The sequence below is a fragment of the Portunus trituberculatus genome, chromosome 48, assembly GCF_017591435.1.
Source record: "Portunus trituberculatus isolate SZX2019 chromosome 48, ASM1759143v1, whole genome shotgun sequence".
Taxonomy (NCBI): Eukaryota; Metazoa; Arthropoda; class Malacostraca; order Decapoda; family Portunidae; genus Portunus; species Portunus trituberculatus.
This window is the reverse complement of record NC_059302.1, coordinates 8,765,679-8,783,424: the sequence shown is the minus strand read 5'-3', so window position 1 is coordinate 8,783,424 and position 17,746 is coordinate 8,765,679. Positions and strand designations below refer to the sequence as shown.

At 43.8% G+C, this 17,746-nt stretch overlaps 1 protein-coding gene across 1 annotated transcript in view; it reads right to left on the bottom strand.

Annotated features, from left to right (window-relative positions):
* The window catches only part of LOC123498404, a 34,223-nt gene extending 20,599 nt beyond the window's left edge, over positions 1-13,624 (bottom strand). Inside the window, exons 1-4 of the mRNA XM_045245511.1 lie at positions 13,184-13,624; positions 10,377-11,356; positions 6,613-6,709; positions 5,942-6,004 (exon numbers count right to left, since the gene is read on the bottom strand). Coding sequence (XP_045101446.1) covers positions 5,942-6,004; positions 6,613-6,709; positions 10,377-10,816 — 600 coding nt within the window. The 5' untranslated portion in view covers positions 10,817-11,356; positions 13,184-13,624. The remainder of the gene's footprint in view (positions 1-5,941; positions 6,005-6,612; positions 6,710-10,376; positions 11,357-13,183) is intronic.
* Between the last annotated feature and the right edge of the window lie 4,122 nt (positions 13,625-17,746).

Genomic DNA, 17,746 nt, shown 5'->3' with positions numbered 1-17,746 from the left:
GTGTGTGTGTGTGTGTGTGTGTGTGTGTGTGTGTGTGTCAGTCAGTCAGTCTGTCTGTCTGTCTGTCATTTGTGGCTGGCCTGCCCCAACTACATTCATCAAGACCAATTGTTTAACCTCGTCAGCTGATCAAGCCACTGCACAGTCTCTCTCTCTCTCTCTCTCTCTCTCTCTCTCTCTAACCCGGCCACCAATGATCCCTGCCTCACCTACGGCCGTCATTAAGGAGTTGTACAAATCTTTACTAATCACTTCTCACACCAGAAAGGAGAAAAAGAAAGAAACAATCACAGAGATGGAAAAGAGAAAATAAAAGCGGTATATCGAGGCAAGTGAGTGAAAAAAAAGAGCGGGGAAAAAAGTAAAAAATTACCATGATTTGCACGAAGACTTCAAATTAGAAAGTTCGGAGTGAAAGTCTGACGAATGGTAACTCCACATTGAGGGAAAACACATATACGATCATTGTTGAGTGCTGGATAGTGAGAGCACCGATGGCTTGAGGGAAGAGAAAACGAATAGTATAGTTTCCTTTCTCTGTAAAAAAAAAAAAAAAAAAAAACACACAAACATATAACAAAAATGAAGTCATACGTTTAGGGTAAGTGGTGGAATTAATTCAATAATGGGGATGTTAATACAACGAAATGAGAGGAAGAGGAAAAGGAGAATGAGGAGGATGACAACGGCGTAGTTTAATAAGGAAAACGAGAACCGGGAAGAGGAGTGGGGATAAAAACAGAAATAAGTACAGGAGGAGGAGAGGTACACAATGAAGCTGCCAGAAATATGATCCGTAAACGTGAAGAAAATATGATAGAAAAGAATAACCGAGTGGTACCGGGATAATCTGCTGTAAGGCGAATGAATATGAAAATACCTGAAAACCTTTGAACGAACAGACAGCTCAGGATTCTTTCTCCTTTTATTACTCGTGTGTGTGTGTGTGTGTGTGTGTGTGTGTGTGTGTGTGTGTGTGTAATTCACTTCGGTCGCCTGCTGGTCACCCAGCCAGTCTTCCCCATTACGGAGCGAGCTCAGAGCTCATAGACCGATCTTCGGGTAGGACTGCGACATCACACACAACACACACCGGGAAAGCGAGGCCACAACCCCTCGAATTACATCCCGTACCTATTTACTGCTAGGTGAACAGGGGCCACACATTAAGAGGCTTGCCCATTTGCCTCGCCGCTTACCGGGACTTGAACCCGGCCCTCTCGATTGTGAGTCGAGCGTGCTAACCACTACACTACGCGGTGTGTGTGTGTGTGTGTGTGTGTGTGTGTGTGTGTGTGTGTGAGAGAGAGAGAGAGAGAGAGAGAGAGAGAGAGAGAGAGAGAGAGAGAGAGAGAGAGAGAGAGAGAGAGAGAGATTCATGCATGCGTGCGCACCATACATAGTTGCGCATACATGTCATACATTAAACACATACGTAGATTGATGAACGATTGCATTATAACCTCATCGCCCACTTCCATCACACACACACACACACACACACACACACACACACACACACACACACACACCATAACTAACTTATCATCCCAAGCACTTATCCTTCTAAACAACAACAAACACTTCCTTGCCTTAGCACTCGGGCCTCAACAACCTGCGCCGCACCACAGCCCAGGGTCAGACGCAACCACAACCAACGATGCAGCTCCCGCACTCAGTCACCGCAGTCTCCTGGGTTACCACTGTCGCTGGATGTTTAGCACTAGCTTTACACACTCATTTCACAAAACCAAGAGCGCCGTTGTGTACTCCTCGGGCTCATACACGCATATGAGAAAGGGACTTCAATCTTCAGTACGTCTTTGTAATCAGTAGGGTGTAAAATATGCCATGTTGTCGCTGGTGTTGCCTCCGCTTTCTTCACTCGTACAGTCATGCAGTACAGGTCCCGTCACAGTGGTTTGCGCGGTTCGTCATGTCTGGGTGTGGTAAGGACCTCGAATGATGGAGAGCCAAAGGGTGGGGATGATGGAAGAAACGTGAGAGAGAGGGGAAAATGAGGTGCGAAGTTTGCTGCCAGGTACAAGAAAAATAAAGTCAGAACAAGATAAATGTTCAGAGAATATCTTCAGAAGTTTCACGAGACAAGTGATATGAAGTAAAAGATAAATCATAATGCAAGGCAATGGGTGAGGTTATTGTGCACAATAACCTCACCCATTGCCTTGCATTATGATTTATCTTTTACAAGCAGTGAAAGGGAAGGTACGTAGCTTGCTTGATGTGCGAAGAGATGCTGCTTCAACATCAAATTTTCGCTTCATCAGTTAAATGATAGTTACTAACCTAATTTCTTCCAAGATGTTCAGTTCAGCCGCCTGTACATTTATCTTTCAAGCTCTTCATAAGAACATGGAGAACTGCAACATGCTAGTGGGTGTATAAGTGGTAGTCCTTCATTAAGTAATGTTTTTTTTGCACCAGTATTTTAGTCACGTGTTTGGTTCACTTAACGTTCGACTAAAGCAAAATCAAAACCCGGTACAGGTTGCTAAGAATATCTCCCTGACAGTGTCCTTCTTGAGATGGGTGTGTGGTGTATGGTGTGTGTGAGGCCTTAGTCTTACACAAACATGGATCTTCATAATATGTATTTTGTTTCCTTGAGTGAATAACAGAGTAAGCTTGCCACCACGAGCGATCAAGACCATGGAGAATTGCACATACACATTACACATGCATGCTCACACACGCACGCACTAACCCACCCCAAACACAACACGCTCAGAGAAACAATAGCAATGTGTTGGCAAGACAGATGCAGTCGCTTTCAGGTGGGTCTCAAAAGGGCTACCAGAGCGCTACATTTGTGAGTGACACTGCAAACAAAAGTAAACGATTCCCCTTTTGTCCTCCCGCGTTGTTTACATGATTCAGCTTCTCCAAAGTCAGGTTAGTCATACCAGAGGCTTAAGACGATTTTGTTTGTATTCTGCGAACTAGTAAGTATGTAGCAATGCTTTCATGTGAGATCAGTGACATTTACAGAGTAAGCTACCACACATATTTATTCTCTTCCCACACACACACACACACACACACACACACACACATACAGTCAGTCAGTCAGTCAGTCAGTCAGTCAGTCAGTCAGTCAGTCAGTCAGTCTCTCTCTCTCTCTCTCTCTGTAAATCAACTAATGCATATTCTGTATATCCGATTAAATAGTCTGATTTGTCGAGGATGGAGCACTTTGCAGGGAAGAGGCGAGGAGGGGCGTGGTCCTGCTACTCCCGCGGCCGTGGAGGGTATGAAGATAAGAAGCGAGAACAGAGTCATTACGGACTATTAATAGTATTATTGTGTCGTGAAAACCTCAGTACGTCCACGCTGTATCTTGAGAATAAACACCATATTTAACGTAAAAGAGGAAAGCAGCACGCGGGAAGTGGGAATCATGAGCTAGAGTGGTGTCAGACGAGAGGCAGACTGTGTAAGGAGGGCACTGGGCTGCAAGAAAGGGAGCGAGCGGCTGATCTGCACAGGAAGCTAAAAGGGAAAGGTGCACGGGAGGGGTAACGGAGCACTCCTCCCACACAGGGCCGCGACCCGTCGACCTCCATGCCTCCTTGTCTTGCTTCCTCCCGCTACCACCCCTCACCCCAGCCTGTCCTACACCCATCCTGATATTTTAACTAACGCCTTCATTCTTACACTTCCACACTTCGTCCCACTAATCTCTCTTTTATCTCACATATTTACTATTTCCCAATATCTGTCTGGGTGCAGCTTTATGACTGAAGATGGGATTGGTATTACGGGGAAACAACAATGAAGGATAACATTATCTCTCTCTCTCTCTCTCTCTCTCTCTCTCTCTCTCTCTCTCTCTCTCTCTTCCACCTGCTGCTCTATTAGTTTCAACTCTCCCGACACCTCATGTTCATGCCTCCCTTGCCAACTTAGAGGTACGTACATCAAGATAACAGGTATGCAGAGAGAGAGAGAGAGAGAGAGAGAGAGAGAGAGAGAGAGAGAGAGAGAGAGAGAGAGAGAGAGAGAGAGAGAGAGAGAGAGAGGGTCAAAATCCTTACATTATACAATCTACATAATTATACAACCATTCTTTCCTTCTTTGCATCAACACTTAATAAAAACGCTGTCTCTACACACGCCAGGCCACCCAAGCACAACACTCGCCATCCTTCACCACTGACTAGAATCTCGAGACTACAGTAGAATCTCGAGTTGTTTCCTTCACTGCCATGACACGTCTTCATACTTATTCTGGTTACTATTTAGTCATTTTATACAACTTAAGAAACTCATGTGGGCATTAAAATAGTGAAGACTCAGGATCATTAATCTTCTGACCTCAATAGACCCTTTCTACTGTAAACAAAATCGTCTTATCACGCCAAAAACTCAAGGTAAAAACGCGTCCCAGTATTGAAGGGGTTAAGATCGCAACAGTTATCTTTTTTTGGACAGTCTCCTCGATGCGTTTCCATTTCACCCCGAATGAACCGAACACAATGTGGAGAGTGACGATAATTCTCTCTCTCTCTCTCTCTCTCTCTCTCTCTCTCTCTCTTTCTGGTGTATTTGTTCTTCATATCAATGTTGTTCTAATTGCTATTGTTTGGATAATAACGTTACTTACAGAACAGGATACACACTGCAGTGATAGCAATCATAACAGTAGCATTAGTATTTGCATCAACACTGCAACTACTACTCTACTACAGCTGCCTCTATCCACTACTAATAAAAACTTCAGAGGTGATAGTAGGAATTATGATTATTGTTATTGATGTTACTATTGCGGCAATAATAGGCAGAAAAACCTAGAATATAATACTACCCTAAATAGTATTAGTAGTAGTAGTAGTAGTAGTAGCAATAAAGATAGTAAAGACAGTAGTTGATGTTAAACCTGTTCCCATGACACGTACAATAGCATACAACTAACATACTTGTCACGTGAACACCTATACCTCCCCTTCGCCCCCTTTCCTACCCACCTCCCTATCCCCCAGGTCTACAGCATCAATCTAAGTACATATGCATGCGGACCGACTTTGTAAACCGATACCCCGTAATGCAATAGCCACACCATGCACGTACGTGTTTCCTTTCCTCCCTATTGTACACAAGCCATGACGCAAACAACATTCACACCCTTATGTGTCTTTTCTTCTTCCAGGGACGCAGTATTCACGACACAATACTTTTTTTTCTCAATTTTTTTTTTTTAGCAGCAACTTCAAAACCTGTAATATTTCCTCCACTAACCATCTCTCTCTCTCTCTCTCTCTCTCTCTCTCTCTCTGACGCAAGCACACATATGCACAGTCACTAGCGTGCTGCCAAATAAGAAGCAAAATATATATCGCTTGACTAGCCCGTCACCTACTTCGCGAATCTTGGCTCGAGGCGAGGCTTGTGGCGTAAGGCGAAGCAGAGAGAGAGAGAGAGAGATACATACATCCCTTCAGGCGTAGTTAGGAACCGTGAGTGGCTTTCCGTTAGTCGACCTCAGTCAGAAGGTAGAGGCGTGGTACTGGCGAGAGAGAGAGAGAGAGAGAGAGAGAGAGAGAGAGAGAGAGAGAGAGAGAGAGAGAGAGAGAGAGAGAGAGAGAGAGAAATTGCAAACTGGAATGAGAAAAAACCTGCTGGCCAGAATTAGTCTTCCATTTCAACCAGCAGGTTCTTTCACTCCTTCCATCACCAGTCACTCATGCCCAACGTTGAAGTAGTAGTAATAGTAGAAGTGGTAGTTGTTGTGGTGGTGGTAGTAATGGTAGTTGTGGTGGTAGTAGTAGTGGTAGTAGTAGTACTGGTGGTGGTAATAGTAGTAGTAGTAGTAGTAGATGTTGTTGTTGTAGTTGTTGTTGATGTTGTAGCTATGGTGTTCGATGTCTCTATTGTATGAACCACAACAATTATATCGTTAAAGTTTACAAAATTACGGGTTCACCTCCATAACAGCAGCGGCATAGGTCCCCTCGCCATTCACGGCCTGGCACGCCCTTGAGACAAACTGCAAGTACGTTAAAAGATGAGTCATTCGTCACTCTTCACTTGTCTCACCTCCAACAGAAGGACTGAGAATAACCTTGGAAGGGATGGGAGTACAATTCTTATTTTACAATTCTTGTTTTACTTCCTGCAATCTGTGTCTTATGCTGAGGTCTGCGAGCGAGGCTGACAAACATAACAGTTAACAGAGGAAGAGCGGAGTACATGAATGCTGTTTTCCATTCACCTACATTGAACCTTACACGCGTGACCATGAGACCACACTCGGCCTCGGCGTTGAACCACCCAACACGGGGGCGGGGCAATCGTCATTGAGCAACGGCACCTCAGCAGTGTCTGGTTACTTTGCATTCCCTTCAGTGCTCGGGGCGTGGCTTAGCCTTGTTTCTGACTCTTCTCTTCCTCGCTGCTGCCTCAGTAAAACTCAAAGGCTTATAAATTGTGAGACTGTGACACTGAACGCGCCTTCACTCCGGGCCACTCCAGTAAGGAAGGGGAATGATGGGGCATGAAGTGGCTTGTCATTATGGTCTCCTTTGTATTGTGGGGTTCGCCACAGACGGTACAGGTGATGAACTGTTGCCTTCTTAAAGGAACACCGAGACAGACAAAGCGCTCCATAAGGCTGTCCTGCTTGAGGGCGTTACCATCCCGCAGGGTGACAACACCAGCCACCTGACGAAACCGCTCCTGGTGATGGGCGTTCCTGCATGCATACCGGCTTACAGGTGTACAAGCACGATAGTGCGCAAGGGTGCGTGCGTGAACTCACACCTGTGTGTGTGTGTGTATATATATATATATATATATATATATATATATATATATATATATATATATATAATTTTTTTTACTTTGTTGAATGACTTCCATGTCCACGTCCAGTATTCTTTTCCAGCAGCTCCACCCACCAAGCTTTCCCTTAATCCCCCAACATGCCGCCTCCCAGACTCCACCAACCGTGACCCTCTGCCTTTCACCACCTCTCTTCACCTTACACAGTACTATAGAAGAGTACACACTTCTCCACAAGCACACAGTTCATGAAAAAATCCATTAGTATTTATTCTGGAGAGAGAGAGAGAGAGAGAGAGAGAGAGAGAGAGAGAGAGAGAGAGAGAGAGAGAGAGAGAGAATTGATGTACGGACAAGAGTGACAGATCAGCCAGCTTCATCACAACTATTTATATCGCTATCCATGCCAGAGACAAGTGTAACGAGGCCCTCCAGCAACACGTAACTAGCAGACCACAGAGAAGCGTTCCTGGGCACTCAATACTGGCACAGGGATATAATTACATGAAAACAGGCACGTTGTAAGTACTAACCATTCCAGCCTCCATTTGCATACGTGTATCTTGAACAACTCTCTCTCTCTCTCTCTCTCGACATCTGCCTCTCTTAGCTATCTTGAGAGTCGAATGACATCAGACTTAGGTCAACACACACACACACACACACGAGAGAGAGAGAGAGAGAGAGAGAGAGAGAGAGAGAGAGAGAGAGAGAGAGTCATATTCTAGGGCCAATATTTACACTTATGGAGGTGAGAAAGCGGAACTACGGTATACTAGTCAGGGAGAAGAGGCAGGTGCTGAGAATTTGGGAAGAACTTGATACGCAGAGAGAGAGAGAGAGAGAGAGAGAGAGAGAGAGAGAGAGAGAGAGAGAGAGAGAGAGAGAGAGAGAGAGAGAGAGAGAGAAAGAAAGAAAGAAAGAAAGAAAGAAAGAAAGAAAGAAAGAAAGAAAGAAAGAAAGAAAGAAAGAAAGAAAGAAAGAAAGAAAGAAAGAGAGAGAGAGAGAGAGAGAGAGAGAGAGAGAGAGAGAGAGAGAGAGAGAGAGAGAGAGAGAGAGAGAGAGAGAAAGAAAGAAAGAAAGAAAGAAAGAAAGAAAGAAAGAAAGAAAGAAAGAAAGAAAGAAAGAAAGAAAGAAAGAAAGAAAGAGAGAGAGAGAGAGAGAGAGAGAGAGAGAGAGAGAGAGAGAGAGAGAGAGAGAGAGAGAGAGATGAAAAGTTTAGAGTAATATCCTAAACAGTGGCTAGCTAGACCATATGGGACATGTTCAGTGAGTTGTTTAATTATACAACGTTACTTTCAATAGAGTTAAGAGTTAAGTATTGATGTGGTAATGGCGGCGGCGGCGGTGATGGTCAGTAAAGAAGAGGCAAGAAAGACCGCAAATGTACACATGAGGCGTGGTGGAAGATGGCTGGTAATATACAACTGCTGGTGATGTTTGTTGACAGAACGTGCGCGCGCGTGTATCGAATAAGTAAGTGTGCCAGTGTCTAGTAAGTGGATGACACAAGTGGGATGTCATGCTGGTGGTAGTGATCGAGTGCAACACACACACACACACACACACGGGCACGCATACACGCACGTGAACCGTCACTCACTTTCAGCAGCTTTATCAGTACTTTCTCTACACGCACCATTCTAGTTTCATCTCCCTATCCTGCCGCCAGTTCCGGCTTCTCAGTTATAGCTAAATTTTGGGCATTGCATATCTCTCTCTCTCTCTCTCTCTCTCTCTCTCTCTCTCACACGGGTGGTCAGCTTCCTCCTCTTCACAGCGTTTCTCCCTTAGTGGCTTTCTTTTACGTAAGACAGCGGCGTTTCACAACCTCCCATAAAATAACTTTTCACAGTGGTCGCATTGTTCGTGGACGTCACGGTTCGTTGGGTTCATGTACAATAGAAACTGCTTCGATGTAAAACACCCATTATAGCAGTAGGATTATGGACTGACCATTTCACTTACTACTTGTCAGTTTAAGTACGGCATGACAGGCTAATTTACCATCAACAAAAAAAAGAATATGATACTTGTATTTGTGTAGCTAAACACCAGTCTCTTCTCTACTCCCACATGTTGTTTGACGAAGAAGGAAAAGGAACCTATAGAAACTATGCCTTCATTTCCTCCTTCCCACCCTTGATGATCTCGCCATCCATCCTTCCTTCCAGGTTTGAACTTTCTCAAACGCACGCACACACGCCAACCTCACTCTCACACACTTACCCCATCTTGCCGCAGTACTGCTTGAGAGTTCACACACACATATACAAATATATGAAGCTTCGATAACACCCCAGTGGCAGATAACCCGCACCACACACTCCCTTCACTAAAGACACACACTGAATACCCTCTCGTGGCCTCGCCAAGCTGAGAACCCGCGCCGCAGCACAACAGCAGGTCTCTTTTCACAGGAAAGTTGCCAGATACTTAAGTTTCGTTCAGCCAAACATCAATACAAGTCACTATACAGTTAAGATCAACTAGTATAGCTTTTCACTAATGCAAATTATTGGTCGGTTATTGGACACTTCCTTTGTTTGTTGATTATGTCTGGGCGGGGGAGAAGTGTACTCTACATACGTAGCAGGTTAATACTACATAACAACTATTAGGTCTGTCTGTCTGTAGCTTATTAGTATTTTTTTTTCTAGTTTTACGTGTGTGTGTGTGTGTGTGTGTGTGTGTGTGTGTGTGAAAGTTTGATACGAAGAATTTCACTGTGATACCCCAGCAATTGAGAAAGGAAAGATTAAGTGAGGCAAGTAGTGCTGGTGCAGGAATGAAAGTATGTGCTGGCCTACCCATTGACACCCATCCCTCTTTTACGTATTACTTCCCATGACAACCATTTACATATTCACTACTAAACAGCATCTGTAAATTAACCACTAATTGTGGCATCTGTCTTGTCAAGGAGAACATCCTCAGTTGACATTAGTACTTTTCCCTCTCACTCAAGGCCACTCCGCCGGTCGTGGCCTGTGAGTCCCTCACAAGTCTCACCTCGTCACTTCTGTCTCACGCGTGATGGGTGTGAGCTAGGTCGTGGCTCGTGGGTTCGAGCCTCCTCCAAGGCTCAACCCACTGCTGCTCCATGCTTCGTGCCACGCAAAGCCTGCCGCCTCACACTCACCCACGTCCCTCCTGCCACGCCCACCTTGCTGTTGGTGGTGGTGGCGGTGGTGATGATGGGATGAGAATGTTGTCATTTTGTTTTGAAAGGCTGTCATAACAAAAGTGAACCTACGTGTACACAGTAAGCTTTGCGTCGATTCGTACTCAATGTACACACACACACACACACACACACACAGGTCTGAAAAGTAATCATGAGGTAAGATAATTCCATATATATATATATATATATATATATATATATATATATATATATATATATATATATATATATATATATATATATATATATATATATAAGCACTGTCGAAGCGAAGACAACAAAACCATGGAAGAGGTTAGGTGACAAAAAAAAAAAAAAAAAGGCAACTACGTAGATAAATAGATAAGTAAATAAGCTACAAGAATACTAATTACTACAACACGCTACTCACACTGGGTTGTGTTGAAGGTGATGATGTTTGGTGGCACTGCGCATCTCCATGGGCTGCTGTCTGTTCTGTCGGTATGCAACCTGCTGGCCATCTTCATCTTGCGGAAGGAGGCTCGGGTCTAGACGTGCATGCTGTTGCTGTTGCTGTCTCTTTTCTGTGTCGAGGGGCAGCTGATTCTCCTCCGTCGGGAACTGTAGTAAGCGGGGAGTTGCCGAGGCTGATTCCCCGCACTGGAGGCTGTACGACGGGGAGACGGTGGAGACGGCCATGGTGGAGGAGGAGGACATGGAACTCCGGTGTTGAGGGACTGGGCACGGGTCATCGATGGAAGCAGGGAAGGGCGCAGGGATGTGGTTGTGGTAATCTATTGGCAGCACAGGAACGTTGTCATATTCAGACATCTTGGAGGATATGGTTGAATCCTTGTTTAGTGGCAACATAGTGGCGATCTATTTCAACAGGCCCGGAAATTGAGGTGTTGTGGAGTCCTCAATCAACGCACTATCACTTTGAAGTCACTCTTACCCCCCAACACACACAGACGTTACCTGAGTATCAGTGTAAGACATGATAACAGACAGAAGAGCGCACTATATTGTTTGTATATTCCCGAACGCGACTAGTATTCTTCTTAGCATCTTTTTTTTCACACATCGAGCTTCAGTGGCGCTGAGTAAGAATACCACTTTACTATTTTGTGTTTCTCTTAGTTTCTGTGCTCATTTAGCTTCAGTGGCTGCTGGGAAAGGTGGTGACGGCGCCCATACGAACGCTGTGTTGATGAAGTGGGTAGCAGCGTCCTAGGTTAATGCAATGTTGTGATGGTGACACTTTTTAATTTTTTTTTCAAGGGAAGGTTGTTTTAGAAGTACTGATGACGTTGTTGTTGTTGTTGTTATCTTTCTTCTTGTCCTTGTTCTCCTCTTCTTCCCCCTCCTCCTTCCTTTTTGTGACGAGACTAACACTCTCCCATCTCTGCGCTGTTACACAAAATATACAAGTGTTAAAACAAAAGATGATGATAATAAATAGAATCACACCACGTTCATCACCGAACCATTACACACACACACACACACACACACACACACACACACACTATCTACTCGTCTTTAACTTTGAATATTGGTACGCGTGTGCCTCCAACGCTCACTCACTGCATAATGTTGTGTTCCTGGCAGCACTGACGTGACGCCAACACAAAGGGCTGAAAATCAACCGCGCATCGCCCCAAATAAGCTACATTGTTTCTCTCATCTATCTTATTTACACACACCTTTCATCACCTTGAATGCACACGCTTCAGTCCTACCTTGGCGTCGACTCTTCACTCTTTCACACGTGCTTCAAACTCCTCTTTTCTTGTTTATTAACCCCTCCTGCTCACATTCCTTCCACATATCTCTTCAACCACTTGACCGCACTCAGATCCATCTTTTGCAACAACTGTCTCTTTTTCTAACTCTCCAAGTTCTTGCTTGAAAATACCTGAAGCAAACTTTCCTTAAGTTCCATATTGCTCAACCTCGCACGTGTCGCACCTTACTATATTATTCTTGAACTATTACCTTCGGGTTTTCAATACATCTGCAATGTTTGCTGCATAACAACTGCATCAGTATTGTTATTAATTCGTAGATATCAAATTTTGAGAGAAACTCAAGCCCCAACACTCCCCCTACTAAACTTACGCCGTTTCAGTTGTATAATTCATTTCCAACTTGTTCAAATTTTATCATTCCGTCACAACAGATTTAATCTCCGTTTTCAAGTCACATCTTCTTGAGATCATGGAGTTTCTCTATTGCTTCACTGTATTATGTCTTGGAAGGACGTGCCTTCTTTCATCCCTTAGGAATTTCATCTATCCAATCACGTAACAACATTACTGTTTTTTTCGAACACTTGTGAAGTCTGATGGAGCACTTGTGCTGATGGTTCCACAGCTGCCCACCTAACAATTTTGCTTATCCCTCACACAATCCAAAAATACTTTTGATAGATTATTCTTCAAGTGAAATGGTGTTGTGATATCATAGCAGTAGTACATTCACAGCCCTGTTTATCTTCTCCCCAGGGAACTTATGTATGCACAGTACATACATAGCTCAATGAAGCGTTGGCGAGAATCAAAGCGGCGTCATTCTGGAAGTTTTCTCTCTTTTTCGTCATAAGCATCTTTACAAGATACTGAAGTAAAAGTTTCTGATACAGATATCCCTCACCAAAGATCGCCAGGGAGTGCTCAGCGTCTCGGTCGGTCAGGCGACACCGCACGGGAACCCTCTGGTGATAGGAAAATAAACTGGCGTAGGATACAACCTTCGGAAGCTACAAATAGAATTTAGTGCCATTACTGTTAGTGCTGGTGATTCCATCATGGATATCATGACCACCGTTATTACCACTACCATCACCATAACTACGTGCAACCATAGCCACCATCACCATTATCACCGTCGCGCCACCGCCACCACCACAACCAATAGCAATAACAACAACAATGAACATAACGTTTGGCCCTCTCTCAGCAACATATGATGAAATGAGCGACCACCAACTTTTGTACTGCACCACTGCTCTACGCCATTCCACGTGCATAGAGAGAGAGAGAGAGAGAGAGAGAGAGAGAGAGAGAGAAAATAAATTAAATGTAAACTACAAATTGAAATGACAAAAAATAATGTCAGAACCAGATATCGAACCAAAAATGAGTTTTTTTGGGGGAAAAAGAAAGCAAAAAAAAAAAAAAAAAAAGAGGAAAAAAGCTTGTATATTTCCAAATGTTAAGCTAGTCAGTTACTCACCATGTATCCCTTAGGAGCGATATTACGTCATGATACATTCAGCTGATCTTTATAGATGGACTTGACAGAAGCTCCTTAATTTCTGTGAAGTAGGTATGTTACGCTCCTCACTTGGAAGTCATAGGTTATTTATTTCTGTCACCATATAGTATTAATAAAATCTCTGAACAACGGTTTTTTTTTCCACACAAACGAAAGTACATGAAACAAAATATTACGCGGCACAACTCAGGAGTAAAAAGTACTTGGCGCCAACCTCAGACACACCTTCGCTTCGTGGCCAGCAAGGAATCAAATGTGGCACGCGCCAACCCACCCTATCTGCTCCCAGAAAGACGACTGGGGCCAGGCTGAGGGTGCTGCTATACCCTCTCCGCCCACGACCACTAACATTACCACCTACAGCTGCAGCCTCCCTTCTCACGCGCGGCACGGAGCGAGATAGTATATTCACGTCTTAATCAAACGGCAGCTCTCTCTCTCTCTCTCTCTCTCTCTCTCTTGTGCCTTTACTTTCTGTCACCAACGACACGTACTGGAGGCGCCAAGGCGTCGGGAAAACCATTTTCTTATAATGGATTTAAGTGGTCTATCAGGGCCCCTCATGCGACTGCCAGCCCTCAGGTCCGCATACACGTGTTCCTGGTATACATCAATCTATATTAAATCACACGTCACACTAGTCGTATTTTCTTCTTATGTATGTCCACCACATGTCTCTCCAAGCAAGAATAGATGCAAAATACACCATGAGAGACTCCGTGCATCAGAATTACATGTATACATGCAATAGGTAGATAAGTCAGAGGTGGTGTATCATGGTGGCTATATCACATTGGAAGCTGCATGGTTTCGCTGGTTACCTTGTCAGGTTACATTATTTATTCAGTATTCCAAGACAACATTCGTAAACGTTTCGGCTTTTTTCGACTGCCTTTCATCAGGCTCTGCTTAAAGTTGTTGCAGCTTTTAAAGGTGTTTTCTATCACTCTATAGATGTTATGATTAGCGTTATTTGCATCATCAATAGAAACAGACACATTGGAGACCGATTAATCACCTGCGGCCTTCAAAATTAATGAAATCCTTATGAGAGTCCGAAGCGTCTCAAAAATACAGGCCTCGCTTTTATACATGCGTGAAGATGCTTGAGACACAGTACAGTGTTCGTAGCTCCCCTCCCCCACGGTACACAGTATACCCCTGCTGATAGTGCACTGTGCAAGCACATAGCCCATTGTTTAGAAGGGTGTGTTGATAAACAAAGCTGTATGCAACAGGCCCTTGACAACATGTCTGGAGCACAGAGTGAGCGTTTGCTCAAATACAGGGATTAGGGATCCAGTATCTGCTATTCAGTTCATTTTACTGAATGTAGCGCTAGAATATGTCTCAGAGATTACCAAGCATGAGAGAAAAATTCTGAGGAAACAAAGAAAATTAATATAAGGTGAGGGTATCTTAAGTCACTAAAAGTTTTACTTATTATTGTTTGTATTATAGGAAATGGTTTTACACTGACATGTCTGTTGCAAGTAATCACACTCCGTGGGCACACTCAGTGACCATCTGCTCAGGGAACTTTTACAGTGATTGTGAGAAAGTCCTCCGTGACGATGATGGCCATGTTGGACCTTATATATACTATTCTGTCATAATTTGTCTTATGCAGTGAATTTACAGGCAATATAAGTCATAAAACGGAGTATACCGCTTGTGTGACGTGGGAGGCTGATATAATGGAACAGATGCTGTTGGAATGTGAGGAATATGACAGACGCACAAGAAAGACTGACTGGGATACTTTATTTTGCGAAGCTATTTAGTGAATTACAGAATGCAACAGGAATGCCACAGTTCATCCTATATCAGCAAATTGTCCAAAATAAGATATGATGAATAATACCACTGAATTTTCTGTTGAGAAATATCAATTCTTTAAAAAAGGGCACTGTCCATATTTTCTTTCTTGGCGCTACACACACACACACACACACACACACACACACACACACACACACACACACACAGAAGATCTATCTATGAGTTTTGAGCTCGCTCCGTAATGGGAAAGCTGAGTGGGTGACCAGCACGCGACTGCGAATACTATGTTCCACCCAAAAACTCCAAAGTTCAGTTTGTGCGGGCAGCACTCCTGAATAACGAACGATTACAATTCGTGGACAGTTTCACCTACTTGGGGCATGTATTGTGTGTTGTGCAGTGATTCACAAGACGATTTGAACGTTAAGAAATAGCTCAACAGTATCACAGCTGTGGGAAACACTATTCTCAGGAGATTTTCCTTCTGCACCAAGTAGGTGAAGCTGGAGCTGTTCAGGAGTTACTGCTACAGCATATATTGTAACTCACTGAGGGTTAGATAAAGAGTGTCTTCAATACACAGGTTTCGTGTCTGTCACAACGATATCATCAAGAGACTTCTGGGGCTGCCTTGTCGGTGTATATATATCTCCTCAGAGACATTTGTCTTTAACAACATCAAATGTCCGGATGTCGTTTGGAGGCACTCAGTATCTAGTTTAAAGCTGAGGGTGGAACAATCGTGAAACACTTTTAGTCACCACCATCAGAGTAATGCCTACACCTAAAGAGGTGATGCGCCAGAAATGGCTTCACCTACTGATGCCACACCCTGGATGATGAGCTGCCCTGCATGACATATAGACAGGTACGTTGCACTTCTCTTGTGGATCTATGTGTATATTGTATGTGTGGGTATGTGTGTATGTATGCGCACATTTGTGAATCGGTACAAGATTTTTAGTCTGTGTTTTTCTATAAGTGTGATGTTTGGTATAAGTCTATTGTGTGTGTAATTCACCTCGGTCGCCTGCTGGTCACCCAGCTAGTCTTCCCCATTACGGAGCGAGCTCAGAGCTCATAGGCCGATCTTCGGGTAGACCACAGCACACTCCACACACCGGGAAAGCGAGGCCACAACCCCTCGAGTTACATCCCGTACCTACTTATTGCTAGGTGAACAGGGGCCACACATTAAGAGCCTTGCTCATTTGTCTCGCCGCTTACCGGGACTCGAACCCGGCCCTCTCGATTGTGAGTCGAACGTGCTAACCACTACACTACGCGGTGTGTGTGTGATTCACTGTTTGATCTGCCGCAGTCTCTGTCGAGACAGCCAGACGTTACCCTACGGAACGAGCTCAGAGCTCATTATTTCCGATCTTCGGATAGGCCTGAGACCAGGCACACACCACACACCGGGACAACAAGGTCACAACTTCTCGATGTACATCCCGTACCTACTCACTGCTAGGTGAACAGGGGCTACACGTGAAAGGAGACACACCCAAATATCTCCACCCGGCCGGGGAATCGAACCCCGGTCCTCTGGCTTGTGAAGCCAGCGCTCTAACCACTGAGCTACCGGGCCGTGTGTGTGTGTGTGTGTGTGTGTGGATCGCTCTTACTTGTGTAACCTATGCATTGCTATGCCTTCTTGGGCGAAATAAAGTTATTATTATTATTATTATTATTATTATTATTATTATTATTATTATTATTATTATTATTATTATTATTGTTATCATTATTATTATTATTATTATTATTATTTTTGTTATTGTTATTATCATTATTATTATTATTATCATCATTATTATTATCATTATTATTATTATTATTATTATTATTATTATTATTATTATTATTATTATTATCATTATTAATAATATCGTTATTATCATTATTATTATTGTCATTATTACTATTATTACTATTATTATTATTATTATTAATATCATTATTGATAATAATAGTAATGATAATGATTTTGTTACTATTAACATTATTGTTATTATTATTATTATTATTATTATTATTATTATTATTATTATTATTATTATTATTATTATTATTATTATTATCAGCACACACACACACACACACACACACACACGCCCGGTAGCTCAGTGGTTAGAGCGCTGGCTTCACAAGCCAGAGGACCGGGGTTCGATTCCCCGGCCGGGTGGAGATATTTGGGTGTGTCTCCTTTCACGTGTAGCCCCTGTTCACCTAGCAGTGAGTAGGTACGGGATGTAAATCGAGGAGTTGTGACCTTGTTGTCCCGGTGTGGTGTGTGCCTGTCTCAGACCTATCCCAAGATCGGAAATAATGAGCTCTGAGCTCGCTCCGTAGGGTAACGTCTGGCTGTCTCGTCAGAGGAGACTGCAGCAGATCAAACAGTGAAACACACACACACACACAGCGTTGTGTAGTGGTTAGCACGCTCGACTCACAATCGAGAGGCCCGGGTTCGAGTCCCGGAAAGCGGCGAGGCAAATGGGCAAGCCTCTTAATGTGTGGCCCCTGTTCATCTAGCAGTAAATAGGTACGGGATGTAACTCGAGGGGTTGTGGCCTCGCTTTCTCGGTGTGTGTTGTGTGTGATGTGGTCTCAGTCCTACCCGAAGATCGGTCTATGAGCTCTGAGCTCGCTCCGTAATGGTAAAGATTGGCTGGGTGACCAGCAGACAACCGAGGTGAATTACACGAGAGAGAGAGAGAGAGAGAGAGAGAGCGG